General features: G+C 39.3%; 2 protein-coding genes across 2 annotated transcripts; both read left to right on the top strand.

The window, feature by feature from the left end:
- Positions 1-1,349: 1,349 nt before the first annotated feature.
- LOC110041083 (uncharacterized) lies at positions 1,350-8,965 on the top strand. The gene is made up of 4 exons (XM_089294687.1): positions 1,350-2,146; positions 2,277-2,318; positions 4,009-4,281; positions 7,377-8,965. The coding sequence occupies exons 1-4, from the start codon at positions 1,925-1,927 to the stop codon at positions 7,680-7,682; spliced, it is 843 nt and encodes a 280-aa protein (XP_089150813.1). The 5' UTR covers positions 1,350-1,924; the 3' UTR covers positions 7,683-8,965.
- A 4,686-nt stretch (positions 8,966-13,651) lies between these two features.
- On the top strand, positions 13,652-19,055 carry LOC110041073 (tektin-1-like). The gene is made up of 5 exons (XM_020746343.2): positions 13,652-14,445; positions 15,593-15,663; positions 16,320-16,463; positions 17,008-17,230; positions 17,841-19,055. Exons 1-5 carry the CDS (start codon positions 13,801-13,803, stop codon positions 18,195-18,197), a joined length of 1,440 nt encoding a protein of 479 aa, XP_020602002.1. The 5' UTR covers positions 13,652-13,800; the 3' UTR covers positions 18,198-19,055.
- The last annotated feature ends 307 nt before the right edge of the window (positions 19,056-19,362 follow it).

The following is a 19,362-nucleotide window of genomic DNA, read 5'->3' on the forward strand; positions in this document are numbered from 1 at the left end:
ATGGCTCCTTGCCACTCGAACATAAAATTCATATCTTCTCGCCACCGTGTAATATCCTCTATATATTTTGCGGCTTTGTTTTTTTGCAATCTTGCCCTGATTACCCATAATGCTCCTCAGAGCGTGAACTCCTCTATTCACCAGAATATCCGAACACAAAGCGGCACAGATTTATTCGGAAACTGAAAACAGATTTGGGAATTCACTAAAGCTTGTTACCTTACGTTTAGGCAAGACTTTCCATTCAGCATGACAAAACTTTCAATCCGGCTCCATGAATTTGTAAACTTTCGCCATGACGGCTCAATCATTTGCCACTGACTGTGAGATTCTCCTCGAAGACCTCTTTTTCCCGAAGATCTCTTTCACCCTTTCGTAGGGCTTTTGATAGTTTCTTTTTGTCTCCATCACGTCAAGTAATTATGTCCCTTCTAAGCTCATAAGCTTGCATGATTGACCACTGACAATTGACGATGGCATCCTCGAGGTCATAGATAAAGTGCAGAAAATCGTTCTTCATTGGACTTGTAAAAAGAATATGACGTCCAACTTCCCGAATATTTCAAATCCTTCCATAAACCTTAATCCTTTGCTGCAGTTTTTCAGAGTATAAACTACTTAACAGGCGATTATTTGAGGAATAATTCGGCTCGTTTGCTTTCTTCACAAGTTTCATTAAACTCGGAAAGTAAAACACCGCGCAAGCGACCCGCGCCAGAATATTTCCCGCCTTTTCGTTCACCGCTTCGTTTAGATCACACTGATATGTCCACGTGATCCAGTTGATTTCATGATTGCAAAAAAAATTGAGCGGTTTTCAACTATCATTAAACCGGAACCGAACCAGTTACTTACAAATTAGACTACTCAGCCAATCTTAAATCGTAGTAAAACCAAAACCAAAACCAAACTAATTGCCTGACACTTAGAGCGGTTTTCAATTGAGTGTCGAAAGTAATCAGGGAACTACGTTGGTTTTGGTTGATTTAGTTTTAATTCTTTTTGCGATTGGCTGAAGAGTCAAATTGGTAAGTAGTTGGTTTGGATTTGGTTTTACGACAATCATTTTAAAACCGCCGCTCTAAGTAAGTTATTTACGAATTTAATAAAACAAGTATTCCACTCGCGCTTGTTGGATATGAGATGATTATCGTTAGATAATCATCACAATACTCATATCCGGCAAGCTCGAGTAAACTAATCGTTTCTTAAAGACGCCCCCAAAATATAGAAATCTAAAATAAAATAAAAACGCCCCAAAAAAACTGCGCTTACGCTTACCATATTCTTGGAGAAAGGTATAATGGCTCATATACCATGATGGCTAAGCCAATGAAAACTCTTGAATTCCATAATTTAATGATAAAGTTTTTTTTTTTTTTTTTTTAAACTGATATCGAACGAGCTGTCGTGGAATATTTGTTACATATTTTCACGCGAAATGAATTTATCGACATTGTACAATGCGTGGTAACCAAGAGAGGATAATCAGGAGAAGATCATATTTTATCACTGATACAACACGATCGCACGTATGTTGTAGTGAAAGAGAAAATACTGCTAAATTATGGAATTAACAATTCATCAAGTTGCCAGGCTTAGACTGCTATCTTTCGACTCTACCAACAAATTCTACAACCGTCGTGGAGCGTATCTATTTACTATCCTACTGGTTCAAAATTAAAAACATAAAATTACTGTTGATAAAACAGGTAGCCAACTAAAAGATTACGGTAAATCCTCTTTCAGAAAAAGAAACTAGATTCCAACTTCACTGATGTCAATCATTTGTAGTGTTGTCGTCTCTCGTATGTATAGCATAACTTAGTGAAGTTAAATCGGCCGCACTCGCAGATATTACGCATGAGTCAGCGACCTACAAAGGAGGTTAACAGCGAACATTCAAGCTGCGGGTTTCTCTTGAATGAATAATTCATGCTGTAAATTAATTCAAGGAGCGACAACCACGCGGAAACAACCGGGTTCGTCGCCGAAGAGAACTCAACGTGAAGCATTTTCTGTTCCACTGAAAATGCATCGCTCACATTTTGTTAAGGCGAAGCCGTCATATCCTCGATACCAATCGATAATGCCACCACCAAAACCTGTGCCTGAAGAGCCAGCTTTCTACATTTCGAAAGTGACGGTACGCGACTTCAGCGAGACAGGAATTATTCGGCTATTTAGATGCGCTTTGAGGAAAAATCCACTATAGTAATCAGCTAAGGCCATAGAGGTAACATTTATGTGATTTTTGTGTTACGGTTGCTTTACAGATTCAGCTTGCTGGAAACACGAGAGAAATTAGCCCGAAAAAGGTAAGAACTTCTCGCGAACTATCTATTAGACTCGCTCAGCTCAAAATACTTTGTAACTTTTACCCTAACAATTACACCCTTTAAAGTAAAAATTAAGTTGTAAATTAAAACTATATTTTCTACTCTCGTCAAAAACTCAGAGAACGAAAAATAACAGAGAATAAGTTGAGACTAAGAGTCGAAGGGATATATAGTTATCGCTTCCTAATAGCATTTGTTATGATAAAATTTGTTTTTCTTTTAGTTGATAGAACTTTGGGTTAATTTTGACTTCTCATATATCCTGATCTTGTTGCTGATTTGTGATCAGTTAAATCATTCTAAAGTTTGGTCTTGTTCAAATCAAACCGATGCCAAATTAAAAAAAAACAAAGTTGTTAACTCTGATTTGGCTCGCCTTTAAAGCATTTTTGAATATTTATGTCTGAAAACAGCTTGTTTTACAGCTCACGGCGGGAACTTTCTCGTTCAAAAGAATCACAAAAGGCAACACCTGTATTCCTTGGAAAACATAAATATATCGGATTTCTTCTTTATTTAAGCGCTTATCAGCAAACTTTTAAAACCAAATGCTCTTAAAAGTTAGTAAATAAAAAGAGCTTTATAAAAGCCTAGTACAGTTATGAGTCTCGAAGTAAATTTTTAAAGTGCTGGCAATTCAACCGAGAAAGTATTATATCTAGAACATTTTCAATTTTTGCGTTGTTTTTGCGAGAAAAGACCCCCTAACTGTTACATTTAAATGTAAATTCAGAAGCGTTCAATTATCATTCTGATCCGTAATCTCCGGAGATATCCAGAGCACTACAGGAACTGAAATGAGTCTGCGATCCATTCTTAAGGATACTCCTCAATGCAGAGTACAATGATGTACTTTTCGAAATTACTTGAAATCAGAAGCAGAGTGTAACTGAAGTTGTTCTGACTGTCTCTCAGTTTATTTGGACCTATTTGGGGATTCTTTTAAGTCTCAAAAAAGCTCAAAAATGGGTTACGTTTATATCTGGATAGCTCAGTTGGTAGAGCACTGCACCGGTATCGCAGAGGTCATGTGTTTAAATTCCGTTCAAGCCTGAATTTTTTTCAGGCTTTAATTGCACAACTGCTTAAGTTGTGTACATAACTGCGATGATCAATCATCAGTCTTCGTATCTTTTTCCGCAGTTCAAATATATGATCTTTCGTACATTTTTTTGCGTTTATATCTAGATAACATACCGGATTTGGAAGATGTAGGGTTGAGAGCTGAGGATGGGCGGAGAAATTTAAAGACTGTAGCCGCGGAAAAAAAAAGAAAACAAGGGGAATCTTGCCTTAAGTCCCAGAAACACAAAATGGGACCCATTTTTGGCCCATTGACGGAGTCATTTTTTGAGGTGCTGTAAAAATAAAAAGCATCATTCTTCAAACTGCGTTCCTTTCTCCTCATAAAGAAAAAAAACACGTAACTCTTTCGATTTAAAGGAGAATTTTGCTACTGGTCTTAGGAGAGGTTGAAAACGCTGGAGAGAGCAATGGCCATAGAAAAGTTGTTTGGGGTTCAGGCTTCCGGGATTTTTTTTTTTTTTTTTTTCACACCGATAAGTAGAATGAGAGAAACGAGAAATGTTGTTTGAGTTACAATGCAGGGAGACGAATAAGGTTCCAGGCTTAACATATAACACGTCGCTGCTTGCAATTTACTTGACAGTTGTCAACCTCACAAACAAGCCTATCGCCTCAACGGAAAGAGAGCAATAATTCTTACACCACCCCGGAGAAAACCAACTCCAAGAAGAGCTTGTCGACGTCAGCGTTGAACCAGGGATCAAAAAAGTCAGTGGAGGGTACCCCAAGGACTTCAACACCTGAACCGCGAAAGTCTACAAGCCCGCCAGTCGGACAGCAGTCCCTCCGCGGTTTCCATCATGAGAGTATTTTGTCCAAAGTGGAGAGTCTTGCAGACAGACGAAAACCGTTTTATGTGAGTATATGACTGTTGCAATTTTCCTATAATAAGAAAACTTAAGAGAATTAGGTTCCTTTATTTTGCATTACGATGTATCAGCAATGATAAGCAAATGCTTCAAAGAAATAGGCTAATCACAGAAAAGTGGCTACATTTTCAATTTAGATCCAATATAAGAGAAATGTTTAGCAATTGTTATTTCGAGTCAGGAATGTCAATTAAAATGCATAGTAAACAGTTTCGGGTTATTTTCAGGTTTGACATGTCAGCGTGGGCTTTCTAATCCTGCAGTTCACTTTGTCTTTAGTTTATATATTCGAATGCAAATCTTGTATCTCATGTAAGATGTAATTATCTTTGATAGTCATGTAATTATCTCAGATCGTCAAAGATATTTTATTACATCACACTCGATTTAGTTTGAGATTACAGTAATTTACGCCTGCCAGGTAAATCAAAGTTACATATACCTTATTCAAGGAGGTCGGATAATTTGGGACCTGCAGGGGACGGCATTCGAAAGCACTTCCAGAAGGGCCCCTGACTAGGAAAAGAAGGAAAACAATTTGAATGAGACCCTTGTGAAACAATGCATTGACTTGCTTATAGAACTAATCACCCAAAGCGACGCTTGGCGTTGAAATCTCGAGAATGTTGAGAAGTTAATTCAGCTTACACGCCTTCTAAACAACAACGCGCTTTCACGAAATACGAGACACGTTACCTTTTCGCGCGCGCCGTCGATGTTTGAGCTAAGAAGGAATTGACGTTTTCCACGCACTGTTCTATTCGCTCAAAGTTTGGATGGTAATTATATCAATCTCTTTCTTCTAACTTCTCGCTTTGTTAAGTTAGAACAACGCCACGTTTATTTGCAATTGAACGCTTTATTGCGGTTTCACGTCTAATAAATTGGAAGCAGTTATCGCGTTATTGTGGTAAGGAGTTAAGGTATTATTAGTTTAGGCACTGTGTTTTGTTTTACTTCGCCTTGTTGAAGTTTTCAGTTAGCTCATGAAAGGAAAAGCGCCTTGTCGAAGCAGAGTTCCTAATCGACTGACTTGTCGTTGTTCATTTTGCCAAATGCCATAAGAAATACGTAATATCAAACACGGAAACCAAAATTGGGACAAAACTTTCGCAGTACTTAGAGACACAACTAGTACATGACTTCGTAATACATCGTGTCCCTTACTTTAAAGTTACGTGCGGCTGGTCAGCATGATTATAATGAACCAAAACACAAGTCAGTGTAAACAGATACCTTAGATCAGCGTGTCACGATGATAAGTCATAAATTGCATGTTATGTACATGTTCAAACTTTCCTTGAAATCGTGGATGAACTAATAGATGAGTAGTGTACCGAGGTAAAAATACCTAGCATTCAACAACAGCGGACCAAAATCAAGCTTTCAGGAATATGAATGGTTTAGAGTGGGGGAAGAGAAAGGATGAATCACAAACAACGAACTTTAGGATGTGGCTAAATTGCTCGCTATACGCAGTATGTGAGGATACTTTTTAAAACCTGATGTCAAGTTCACTAAAGGATATTCGTGCAGTGGCCTAAAATAACCGTTTTAGCTGAAAAATTTTAGCTGAAAAGTTTCAAAACAACAACTCAGGGGATAGCAAAAATTAACGTTACCGATAAAATCACGTGTTTATTAATCATCCAGATTTAAATTCCTTGATCAATTCAAAAGGAACGAGTCGAGAGAGTGACAAACATGTTCTTGAGTCCTGACGTGATGTTTCAGCCTGCTCAACTTGTTTTGTGGGCCAGATATGTGCGATTATCGTGATTACACTGTGTGCTTCATAATAATTTTTATTTAACCCTTTGAATACCAAACTTTTGCCAAAAAATACCGTTTTTAACCGTTTAGTCAGGTTTTTTAGCTGCCATGACGCTAAATAAGCCTAAGTTGTGCTAAAAAACCTTTTTTTTTTTTGCTAAAAGAAGAGCTTTTTCGAGGATTAGGTACAAAATTGAGCAAAACTTCAATTACGGGCATGCGTATAAGCCAATTTCGTTTGTTGGCCCTTTCCTTTCTGTTTTTCTCTGCCCTTTTACACTGGCTACCTTTTGCATTGTATGCTCTTTCTGGCTGCAGTGAAAAGTTGTATGTTAATTACGGGCCAAGCCTAGAAATGGACCTTGATCAATCATAGGCGTTGTGGGCCATTTTACCACCGTTTTTGCACCAAAACTGATAACCTTGTTTTTCGATTTGCGAGGTCGGAATGTGGTCGATATCTAAACCTGACCATTGTGCGGAAAGGGCTAGCCTAGCACTACTATCAGCTTATCAAGAATATCTGATGACATTTAAATTGATGACGTCACAAGTGGTACAAAGAGCACGACCACTAATTACGCATATATGCGTAGTTGGTATTCAAAGGGCTAAGAAAGTGCACAGTCTGTACGCATGGTGTTTCATTGTTGGCCAGACTTATGAGATGGGGCAATTTTTTGTATTTTTTTAAGTGTCGGTTATTACGGTCTCATTTCAACAGACTAAGCCTTTCGTTAATGGAATCGAAGTTTTACTACCAACAAAATTGCAAAACAGCGTAAACAATCACAGCGGGACATGCACGTATTCGGACTGGTGCGTCTTACGAATGGTGCATATTGAAGGCATTTAGCAGCTAATGATAGTTGACAAATTCGCCTCAGTCCTTAATTTTTAAATCCTGAGTTGCCAGGAAACGGCTGGTGTTTTAGGATGGACTTTCAGGAATGGCTACAAATGGGAATTGTCTTTTATGAAACCAATAAAACAGCAAGCAACATGGCCGAGTTGTTTAGGGGGCTGGATTTGAAATCTGGAGGTCCCTGGTTCTAATCCTGCACCCTACCTTTATCTGGATTTGTTCTCGGTAGCCCCGAGTTCAACTCCTTGACGGCGTTGTGTAAATAGCCAACTGGTCAGCCTCCCACCAGTTGGGATCCTTATTAGATTATGTTAGATTTGAAATATTTGTTTATTTATTTACAGTGTCCCCAATTAGTACGACAGTGCTAAATACATTTGATAATTAAAGTTTTTATTTTACTTATTTAGTCATTTAATAATTCTAGCTCTCATTGAATCGCAGGATTCCACAGCGACCAACGACATAGATTCGACACATGACTTGGAAAAAGAGAAAATCAGCATTCCTCCCTTAGAGTTCACAACCCAACGGTCTCATCGAGATGAGTTTTCCCTGAAGAAGCACTGGTACTATGATATAATGCAGCGAATAGAGGACTTGAGCTGGAGTTATCAAAACTTGGAGGTAGAATATTCCTTTTTGGAGAAGCTCATGGCTGAACAAAAAGAGGATCTGAAGAAGGCAAAGAACTGGAGTAAACGACTCCCCAATCAGAGTACGTCGAACAGAGCAAGCAAGGTTCACTGATGACTGAAATGATATCAGGAGTTTGTACATATCTATAACGTGTACAGTAATCGGACTTTTGTCTTGTTTTTAAACGGGTCATGGTAGGGAGTTTAAGTAACCACGACGGCGACGCCGGGGACAACGTTAGTTTGAAATGATTTTATACTTTACCTACGAATCTCGCGGTACTCTGAAGTCATTTACTTTGTTTATCACTGTCAAAACTATAACGAAACTAAATCTGGGACAGAGCGATAAATTCGAAATAAAAATTTAAAAAATTAACCGTCGTGGTTCACGTTCTTTAGAAACGCAGAATTTGGTCATTGCAGGTTGTTGTTTTGCAAAGGACGGCAAAGAAATGTACCAATAATTATATCGCGCGTGCACAGCCATTTTTTCTTTAGCGACGTTGCCGTTGCCGTCGTGGTTTTCTTGAACTCCTAGTGATGGGACGGACAGCTGCGTTGCTACAATGTTGGGTTGAACAAAGATCAAGTACTTATTTCTCTTTCTAATGCTTGTACACTGTAAAGCAAAGTTGTGACGAGAAGAGAGAAGAGTTAGTTTAGAGCGGTTTTTAAATGAGTGTCGTCAGACCAAAACTAAAGTAATATAATCACTTTGCCGGCAAATCACAAAGGACACAGCAATCTAGTGAACCAATCAAAAACTCGAGCCAAATACATATAGCTGACGCGTAGCGCGAGGAAACTTGTGTGGGCGAGTCACGATTGTTCTGGTTTTCTGCACTCAGTCAAAAATAACTCTATTGCCCTGGTGGTCTTCCGTTCTCTGAGATACACCACTAATAGAATAGTGCCTTGCTATATTAAGTAATTAAGGAGACAAGTTTGATCATTTAGCCGTAGAGCATTCGCCATCATTGGAAACATTACTCCACCGGAAAATACCTGGAATATTATTCGAAAGAAACGTTAGGAGGCTCCGCACTTTCTATTGAGCTAGCCGGAGCTCTGCAGCTTTTAATCTCTATGGACCTTAATTGGCAAAGACTTTCGTTCAACGTTTTGTCAGTATAAATATCTCAAGAAGGAAGTCGTTATCTGGTTTTTTATGTAAAATAGAGCTCTTCCTCCTCATTACTTTTTTCGCTAATTTATTGGTTGGTCTATTTGCTCGGTATAATAACAATATTATCGGTAATGTAATTTGCAGTGGGTAAATTTATCAAAGTTTTATTTTTGTCTTTCTTAGATTAATCTATTCATGTTGTTATTATTATTATAAGATTGCTTGTTTTTTATGACTATTCAATAAAATTTCGCTTTATTAGGAAATTATCTTAGTTCTTGTTACTGAAATCAGAACTTATCTTGTAAAATAGCTAGCAAACCCGCGCTATCAAAGTCTATATCCGTAAGCGCACTCTCGTCAGCTCCTTGAAGAACTCTTTAGCTTCTTTCGTACTGTCCAAACTTCCTGCGTGCATCGTAAATAGATGATGCACACTTAAGAATGAATCAGCTGTTAACTAGCAAACAACCTTTTTGCAAGACTAATGCCAAGTCCGAAATTGAAGATATATATAAACAATACCCTCCATTTGGCGGAAAAATCATGCTCGGTTATTTGCCAGCGGACTTTATCTGTTTCGAGAAGCGAACCCCTTTCAGGAACAGGCAATGTCCAAGGACAAATATCCGAACATATTTACGTGCCCAGTGGAGGCTATTGTGTTAATTATCCTTCAAATATTTTCCGCAACACGGATATCACTCGGATATTCCCCAGGCTTAGTTGGGGTATATTCACTGACTTGTCGGGCCATCAGCTTGCGGTACACTAGCCGATCTTTTATCGTGACTAACCGCGTTGCGGCTTGGGGCCGAGTCATCCAAAATTAAGAAGGCGCCTATTCCACTGACGTAACTCTCGTGACATTTCCTAGTCGGCTGAGGCGCTCGCGAGCCCCGACAAATTGTCTTGGTCCACTGCACACTAGCCGACAAGGCCTGACGAGACGTTTTGAGGTCTGGCACTGTCAGATATCGCCCAACAAGCCCCGATCTTGTCGCAGACTTGTCTGAATTAACCGCACACTAGCCGACCAGTGAAGATATTTTGTCGGCCGACAAAAAATCGGCTAGTATGTGGCGGCCTTAAGTCTCGATTCTGCGCTCCTATTGTTGTTGCGCCCACGTGCGCTAGCTTGTTCGACAAAAAATGGGGTTTGTTTTAATCATTTATCGACTTTCGAGCCTATATGCGAGTTTATTATACACCTACGGCTGCAAGTAGTACTGTACAGTATTTCAAAACTTGTTTCTAGTAGTGACTGTCTAGTCAATGAAGGCGGCACTTCTATTACAGCTTCCAAAACGTCAGAGCCTGAAACAGGTATAAAACGCACCTGAATTCCTTAGTTATTAAAGAGCTGAAGTCATTTTATCAATTCGACAGTACTGTGATTATCTAATTGAGTTGATTAGGAGCGCGCAAATTAATCGGCAGAGATGACGTCATAATCCTAATATTCTTTAATGGCCCATGTTATGGCCAAATAGACATGCCTTTTGTAGCTACAGGAACTGTGGGAGAGAAAGAAAAAGAGATAGTGTTGTCCCAAACGAGAAGGTATGAGAAAATTCCGTTACGTTTACACAGTATTGTCTATCAACCTTTATTTTGCGTTCTTTTGATTGAACAAGATCTTCTGAGCGTGCGCAGTAATTCACGAACGTAACTTCGTCATCAAAGCTTGTCCCTTACCGTTCTTTCAAAATGATTCCATTTCCTTGAAAATAGTCACGATTATTTAAATTTTTAGAAAGCACCATAAATGAGATGATCTCTTCATAGTAATCTTGGTCTCTTGTTGTAAGACTGAGGAACAAATCCGACGAAAGTAACATGCGTGACTTGACAAACTTGAAATGAAGCCACTGGCCTATCTCAAGTTTTCAAGCTAAATGAATGACTAAGCGCGCGCGGTATATGTTGCGAAGGACCTCTCGCCTGTTACAGTAAAACGTGGGAAGTCCTTTTGATAACAAGAAGATATGACAATTTTATTGCAGTAGTCGTCGGCTGTCTTAATTGTTCGACGAAAATAGTAGGAACACTTTTCAGGAGGCAGTCTTTAGACGATTTGCTCGACACGTAACCTTCGCGAAAGAGATTCATTTAGCAACCACATTATTTCCATATAAGGCTTCCGCTGAAGATCGATTGAATTTGGTTATTGTAATGCGTTGTTTGGCTTTCGCATTTTAGAGGCTCTCGTAGCCGAAGAAATCCTTTTCTTCTGGCAGCTGACCACTGAAATAATTTAGAAGCCATTTGATGATCAAAGTGAAAACCCGTATCAGCAATTTCTGCTTTCGTTTTTACAAGAAACTGCTTTAATGAAAATCATACTTCAAAACACCAATTCGTTAAAAGTTGCTAGGCAACCGTTAGTTTGTGATAATTCCGCGGGATTACAGTACTCTTTGAAGTGGGTGACTCGGCCTACAAGAAGAAACAAAAAAACTGAGAGCTTTATATGAAACCCTTTTCTGAGCAGTTTTCACGAATACCTGGGGATTAAAAAAGCTGAACCGTTCTTCTAGCAATACTGTACAATTCAACGCGTTGTTTCAAAGTTTGGCTTTATTGGTAGATCAAATATTTATTAGGTGTTAAAGTTTACTTTTTGCGCGAGCGTTTTACAACGGTTAAAATGCATGTTGTGTGTGGAGTTAAGTTCTGCTTTTGATTCGAATACACAAGAGCTTCAGAATAACAAATTCAACAAACTTCAAAAGTATGTGGCTTATGTTTGGCCCTCATGACCTGATAATTAAAGCGATAGCGTGATCACTGTGTTAAACGTTTACATAAGTTACAGACTGTCGCGAATTGCGCTGCGTTAACGAACCTATAAATCAACAAAAATTTTCGCTACGCTTTCAGGTTATCGGCGTGTGAAAATCACTGCTATATTTAAGAGGTGATCGCAGTTATTCCTCTAAACCTATTAATTAGAAAACGTTTCTAACAATCCTATGCTCCGATTCGTTCAGTACTGTAATCACTAGCATCAGTACTATTTATGCCAACCGAGAGTTTATGGAATTCGCTTAAGACCGTTGTAGCAGTGAAGAGATTTAAAATATTCCTGCTCAAGGCTAGGAAACATAACTTTTTAAATACCTTAGTTCTCATGATGTGGCTACCTTCGCTTCTCTAAACACGGACGATTTCATACAGACTTTATTCAAACTAAATGTTTTGTTCCAACGGAAGAGAAAGATTATCTCATCAAGTCATTGTTTCACAGAGGAGAAATGTTCTTGCTTGCAATTTTGCTGTTTGCCTTACAATTTGGTGCGTGCCGCACGAATGTTGACGCTCTGTTAAGCCACTGAAAACATTTCCCGACTCTTACTATTTGGATGTTAGGAAAAATTAACACAGAAATTAAAACAAGTCAATAACTCATTAGAGTAGGAACAAAACAAGGAATTTGCGAGATTACTTCACAGCAGAAAGCTCCAATAACGAGCTGGTGTGCTTGGCTTTGAAATAAGCCCAAAACAATTTCCTCTGTGATAAAGTAATCCAGGCACACAATTGTTAGCGCATTAAATTATCATCTCTGTACCCGTGCAAAATCAAATGGCTCGGTTCAATGCTGTAGGTGATGTGTTTATAATAAGCAGTGCCTAGCAACGCCTGGAAAATCGATAAAATAAATGGGGTTGTCCAAAATTAGGAATTTATATATAGAATGCTTCGTTTTGCCTCGAGTTTCGTTCCCTGCTGATTTTAGTAAATAAAATTCAATCATTAATGTGGCTAACTTCTTTTCATAGTCTTTTCGCCTTTTATTTATCTTTGTTCCCATAATTTTAATTCGGGCAACCATAATAGATATTTTATTCTTGGACTGATAAGATGAGCCCGACTGCCATTACTTTGATCATAAATAGCTTTTAACCGTTGCCGTGGTAAACGAAGTACACAGCAAACAGCACACCATTAAATGCTTATGTACACGCGAAACAAGACTGTTCGACTGAGAGCTATTGCATTAAATTTTTCGGGGGATGTTAACTTATCTTTTTCATGAATAAAGTTGTTATCCTCTGCGTCGGAGAAACTTTTTCGATCTCTTAGAGTCTGCTGTTTACTTCATTCCGCAAAAACAGTTACATGCACTAGTGTTTCATATGTATATTCGAGTGGAAATAAGGCTTTTATTTCTCGGAAAATATAACAGGTGACAGCTCGTGCAATAACTTCGATATCACCTGTCTTGAAAACCGATATCATCAGCAGTAAGGGGTGCATTCATTAGTTTTCTGAATCTCTAACCGCAATGGATTATACACCATCTAGTGCCAATGGAAGGTTTAAAATTTTAACAATTGGATATTTATAGAAACTTTTTACCACCTGCCTGGAAAACAGGCGGATGATAATTTAAAGAAGCTCTCGTTATAACAGAACAAAATGAACCGAACAAATTGAGCTTGAAAATTCAAACAATGCTGCTGCGAAAATTGTGTTTCACACTGCACGCTATCCTTCAAGTTTATTGAAAGAGCTTATTTTTCCGCATTGGCTCAAAGAATAAGTAATCAATCTTGATTATCACACATGGGGTGTTAGCTTACAGAATATCTGCTGCAACAATACGCCAAGAAAAGGTTTTAATTGGAGGTTGAAGTTTATAAAGTATTTATGATTATTTTCCCCGTTCGGAACGAAAGAAGAACTTCTACATCCCTTATTTTTTCTGCTCTTACTCAAACTCATTCCATTATTCGACACTAAGTTGTTGTTTCTGCTTAAAAATGTTTTCGTCTCTACAAAACAGACGAGCACGTGGGTTTTCAGACGACCGGAAGTGAGAGTATCAAAGACGGTGGATTTTCCGAAGCCAATCAAAGACCAGAATTTCCAAAGCTGCACCAATAGGCGTTCGGGTGGTGGGGCCGCACGGTTACTTAGCAACTAACGACGCCACCGGATATAAAGCAAGTTTTGGTTACACTAAACAGACATATTTTCACACTCCTCGATAGCAACTTTCTAGGAGTTCCAGAAGAACTTCTTGACGACTATCTTCGAGTTTTCCGCGCTTCATTCTTACAAGAGGAAGTCATCCGTCGATATACCACGCGCTATGACTCAATCCTTCGTGGAAACAGCGAAGTTTTTAACTTCTTCGACGTTTGATCCTCCGCCGTATCTAAGGCCACCTGGCGGACCTTACGAAACAACATACACTGCTTCGTTCCAGACTGGCCGACCTTACACATCGCCTCATTATTCGTTGAGGCCGTTGTCAAGATCTTTTGAGTTCCCTTCAAAGATTCTGAATGGATCATCGACTGGCTTAGAACATTTACCGTACACTGCCGTCACCCAGCGAGCCATTCACAAATATTCGCCGCAGCAATGGCGAACGTCGAACGTTTTGAATGTATCTTCAGGGGAGAAGGAACGCGCGACAGCGGAGAGACTGCGAGATGAATGCTCGCGGCTCCGAACAGAGACTGCTCTTCTCACTCACCGTACCCAGACAGATGTTAACAAGAAGCTGGAACACCGCATCCACGATATCACCTACTGGAAGACGGAGCTGGAGAAACAACACGCGGAGACTGTGGCGGAGATCAAAGCGTTGCAGGCGTTTATCGGTCGCTTAGAAAAAGCTTTAGCGGCGACAGAAAGGCCTTTGAACGTCTCTAAGCAGTGTCTGGATTACAGAGAAAGGAGAGTGAAGATCGATTTAGTCCACGACAATGTGGAAACGCATATCAGCAAGGTAATTTCCGCAATTTGTTTTGCAGGCTATAATCTCAAGGTCCTGGCGCCATGATTAGCCATTGTACAGCATTGTGTCACATGTTATTCCACACCAGGGCAATCATCTTCTCTTATCTCACCAATTAATGATTTTAGCTAATGATTTTCAAGGGGATGCCGAAAGACTGCTGGGTTTTGTTCGGGCATTATAAATGTTTTAAGTATTTAAAATGCTCGGGATGGTTCCATTATGAACAGAGATGAGTTATTCTGTGGGCGAAAATTTGTTCCCATTTTATTATAGGTGACAAATTATTTCACGTTATCGCTCAATTAAAGTAGCACCAAAAACACCTTAAAAATATTGGCCATCTCTTGATACCAAAGCTCAGGGGTTCATTATTCTAATTTTCTGAGCAGATGGCAATAGTCAATACCTTGTTTTACATGAAGGCGTTTTGTTTTGTATTTCGTGGTCAGTGTGATCATATCACAAGATAAAAGAAACGTTGCGGGGAAACCCCTCGAAATCTCGCCAAATTATCGAATAAAAATGTGGAGCGTATAAAAATGAGAATCTTTTTCCTTACTTGTTGTCTATTTCGCTTGAATGGTCAACAGTAAATACCTACTGAAGCGTCGTAACGCCGACCATTGTTTGTGTACATCAACGAGAGTTAAAAATTTCATATCAATCTGCATGTGAGGTGATACGTAGAGACATTTCCTGCAATGAATCATTTTAGAATTTAGTGCGAAATTCCATATCTTATCAGCAGTCTACTTTTTGTCGTTATTCAGACTGCTAGATTGTTTTTATCCTGACCTTTGTGTTACAGACGTCCCGTTATATACCGAACGAAACGAAGCTGGTTGCTATGGCAACCGACTCTCCTTTGCATGCTTGCTTGCATATCACGACTACATTCGACTTTCTTACTTTAATGTACTTACAAAACAAGAGGCGAAGCCGAGATAATTGCAAATCGTTTCCCCACCTTACTGGCAAAATCTTCTCTAATGCGCTGTTTATGTCTCTGCTTGTTCCAAACTTCCGTTATTGAGGGCAGCGAAAATCGCTGTATAAAATCTATGTTTAAATATGAGGTTCTTGGATCACCATTTCATTAATTGCGCCGCTTGTTTGTTTTTATTTAATCGTCTAGGAAGTCGAAATGATCGAAAACGTGCGAGCTTTACTCAAGAAAACGATGGATCAAGCTCATGAACAGCTGTGGTGAGTTATTACTTCTTTAATTCATTGATTCTTTGTCGCTTCAGTCTTGTGACTAAATTTACCCTTCAAAAATTTTTCATCCAAGTACTTCAAGATTCCACTGGTGCCAATTTTCGACACCATGTGACATGAGTGTATGAAACCGCATCTACGTAAAACTTTGAGGTTTAACTTTCGATGTTCGTATATATTGGCATTGCCAACATACAGAACATGTTTGTGGATATTTTCATCGTGTTGCGCATAAATTTGCACGAAAAACATGTAACGCGTTCTAGCAGAGAAAATGGACTACTTTTTTAACTGGTACGCGTACGACTTAAACAAGATTTTCTGTTATAATGAGTTGAGAAAATGGCGAAATGAAATAATCTTGATTGTTGCCAAGCAACCTTGTTATCGCGGGCTCGACCAGATATACCTTGCACAGCCCGCGCACAGGCTCCCGCTCGTTTCGCTCGCCGAATTCCTTATTTCGCGCTCGTCGGTTCTCTTCGCAAGCCGAACTTGCAAGCCTGTTCGCAGGCTATCATTTTATTACATGTTCGTTTTACCCAGTTTGAAGGTGTCACTTAAAAGCATTTATTGCATGTATAAAAGTTAGTTCTAATTTTATTACAGTTTATCTGATTTGCACAAAAATAATTGTCTTTCAGGCTGTTGCGCTCTGCTAAAACTCTTCTGGAAAAGGACCTTGGTGATAAATATGGATCTCTGGGCATTGATGGAAAATGCACCACCCTGAATAACTTCTCCAAGGACATTCATTTTGCCCCCCACTCTGTCACAATCCAACAACAGTAAGTGATAGGACTTTGTTACATAAATTGCTGTGAAGAACTCAGTTTAGCCCTGCGAATCATTCTTTGAACTCTGACGGTTTTACCTAGCCCCTTTGTCATTTTGCTTCTGTTTCTCGATGTTAAAAATGGTTTCTAAGGAAAGAACGGTTTTGCAAGCTTCTTTTGAAACAAGAAACGGGGAGGCAATTTGTAAATGAGATGTTCCTGTTGTTCCTCACGTTAGAGGTGTGGGTACAAGCTGCTAAGATTCCATACCTAAACTCTAAACAGCCTGTGCTGTTTGCATCGTCCATTCCAAACCAACCGATAACTATTGAAAAATAACGTCTTAGGGTCGAAGGAGATTTAGGCCCCACCTTGGGCTACCTTATAACCGGATAAACAGGCCAGTCTAATCCCTCAAGTCGCTCTGTTTCATTCTTCTCACGAAATAAATTAAAGACATGTAAAGAGGAAGACGTCGTTAAAACGTGAAACCTTTTAAATGCAATTTTTATTAGCAACTTTCTCGCGCTAAATTGCCATTGTTCCAACTTTTCAGCTCCTTCACTCCGGACGAATGGGAAGCGTATTCTTCAGAAAACATTGCCAAAGCTGAGCGAGAACGCAAAGCGTCCGTGGCTCTACGATCAGAGATCAATGGAATCTTGATGCAGACTTACGTTGACCTGAGGAACATCTTTGAGACCGTAAACAATGAGTTCAGCAAGCGCATCGAGGAGACACTGACTGCTAAGAGGTCTCTTGAGAAGGAACTGGCCAGGGTAATGCATTGTTTTGTCTTTTTTTGTCTTTTTTTTTTTTTTTTTTCGCTTCTTTATCTCAAAGCGGCATAAAATTCAAGGCGGAGAAATCCTTGTCAAAGAAATACCTTACACTGCTACTCCTTTAACCAAGGCCACCCGACAAAATTCTGTTCCAATGGACGAATGAAACCCTTGGAAGTTCACAACAGATTTTCCGCAAACTATTAATCTGACCAAGCTGCGCATTGTAGAAACGGTTATTGTAACCATTTTATCGTTTCAACATGCAGACATCCTTTACCAATTTTTTTGGAAAACCGCGCCAAAAAGTGACAATAAACCAGCTCCTTTAGAGACTTTTGCGAAATTTTCAGGCTGATTTATTCTTCAATAGGCTATGCTGGAAGTAACATCCTTTTGCCCAATCTCATTTAATTTTCTTGGCGTTTCTATCTACGCTACCTTTGCGCAAATGTAGCGGTGATGAAAGCAAGAGAGCTTTAAGTACTAATGCCATTTTCTTTCATTACAGGTGATGGACGAGATAGCGTCTATGGAAAATAACGTTATGTAGCGGTGATGAAGGCAAGAGAGCTTTAAGTACTAACGCCATTTTTTTTCATTACAGGTGATGGACGAGATAGCGTCTATGGAAAATAACGTGCGTGATCTCAGACAAGCTATTGCAGACAAAGAAAACCCTCTTAAAGTTGCTCACACCCGTCTCGACAAGCGCTCCTTGAGACCGAATGTTGAGCTGTGTCGTGATCCAGTGCAGTACCGTCTGGTCGGAGAGGTCGGAGAGATCAACGTCTCCATTGATCGCCTGCGCATGCGCTTGGCTGAGGCCGAGGCTTCCTTAATGTCGTTGCTAAGAAACAAAGAGCGCCTGGAGGATGACATCGAGGTGAAAACCAACAGCCTTTTCATCGATCGAGACCAGTGTATGGTTATCAGGCAACAAGTCCGCCATATTTCTCACTAAAACAAAGGAAAGATTTAAGTCAACTAAGATGTGCGTTAATGAACTCAATGATGTTTTAAGGTCTAATTTTTATTTAAAATTATTGGTTCGAGGCAGGAGACTTTTACCGGTATCGATGAGTTCCTTTCATAAATTCGTTGTCTTGTGACAAATTTTAAAAAAGCAAGTCAGGAATAAAGAGAAAAAGAGAATAACTTTAGCAGGAACTTCCTTGTACATGAAGTATCTATCTAAGAACGGATGACAATGAGAAATTCGAAATAATGTCCAAACGTTTTAAGTTGGTCGAGTTTTATCCAAATATTTTTCGGCATGCTCTCTTTGACCGGTACAGGAATTTTACGGATAACTCCATACCTTGTTTTGTTTCACTGTAAGTCATATCTAAGTGCTAAACAAGAACGGAGAAGATACGTTATGGGATCCAAATGTTTATGTTCAAGGTCGAGTTCCGCCTCTCTTGCTTTAAGAAATCTTTAAAGGAGTGTTGTTCTGCACAAAATATGCACCTCTGTAACTCGAATTAAGTAACAGGAATTTCCCACTGCTGTATTGAAATTGAAGAGAAAATGAGGAAGAATAAGGATATGGTCGATAAGGAACATGTTTGTAAATTTACTTATAATATATCACTAAACAAAACAATGATGGCTTGGAAATGTGAGAGCAAAGCGCTTTGAACGAAGGCTAATGCTCAGGCAGTTTAGAAAGACGATGGGTGGGGAGGGAGGTCAATAATATCTTTTACAAGTGTTCGATTTAAAGCGCTCCCTAGGAGAAATAATGAAAAGCTAGACTGCATTTCTGGTTGTGAATAACTTTATAATAAACGTGCAATAAATCACTTTTTATCACTAACTCGTGAGGTCACCGTCCTAACTTTAATGAGCGATATATTTTGCGAGTAAAGTTAATTTGCCGTACGCGGGCGCCCAAAATTCCGATCCACCTCCCCACCCTATCCGGCCACCGTTTTCCGATCAGAAACCCCGTTCGCGGGAAACTGCATTCATCGAATACGCTCAGCATTTTCTTTTGTCAGACATTTATTTTAAGTTTACCGCAGCTCAGTGCAAATAGTTTCTTTTTTAATAAGTATTATTTCGTTTTATCTTTCACATCTGGGTCTCATACCCTCTTTATCGCCAAGGAAGATTTTATATTT

This window comes from Orbicella faveolata, unplaced genomic scaffold (assembly GCF_042242905.1).
Source record: "Orbicella faveolata isolate gen_17 unplaced genomic scaffold, um_ofav_v1 contig_25, whole genome shotgun sequence".
Classification (NCBI taxonomy): domain Eukaryota; kingdom Metazoa; phylum Cnidaria; class Anthozoa; order Scleractinia; family Merulinidae; genus Orbicella; species Orbicella faveolata.

Excerpts from the sequence above, each read along its gene's own strand:
- LOC110041083 (XM_089294687.1), top strand. The coding sequence starts at position 1,925 with ATGAATAATTCATGCTGTAAATTAATTCAAGGAGCGACAACCACGCGG. Across the intron at positions 2,147-2,276 it reads TCTACATTTCGAAAGTGACG|ATTCAGCTTGCTGGAAACAC; the intron begins GTACGCGACTTC and ends GTTGCTTTACAG. Across the intron at positions 4,282-7,376 it reads ACAGACGAAAACCGTTTTAT|GATTCCACAGCGACCAACGA; the intron begins GTGAGTATATGA and ends ATTGAATCGCAG.
- LOC110041073 (XM_020746343.2), top strand. The coding sequence starts at position 13,801 with ATGACTCAATCCTTCGTGGAAACAGCGAAGTTTTTAACTTCTTCGACG. Across the intron at positions 15,664-16,319 it reads CAAGCTCATGAACAGCTGTG|GCTGTTGCGCTCTGCTAAAA; the intron begins GTGAGTTATTAC and ends ATTGTCTTTCAG. Across the intron at positions 16,464-17,007 it reads TCTGTCACAATCCAACAACA|CTCCTTCACTCCGGACGAAT; the intron begins GTAAGTGATAGG and ends CCAACTTTTCAG.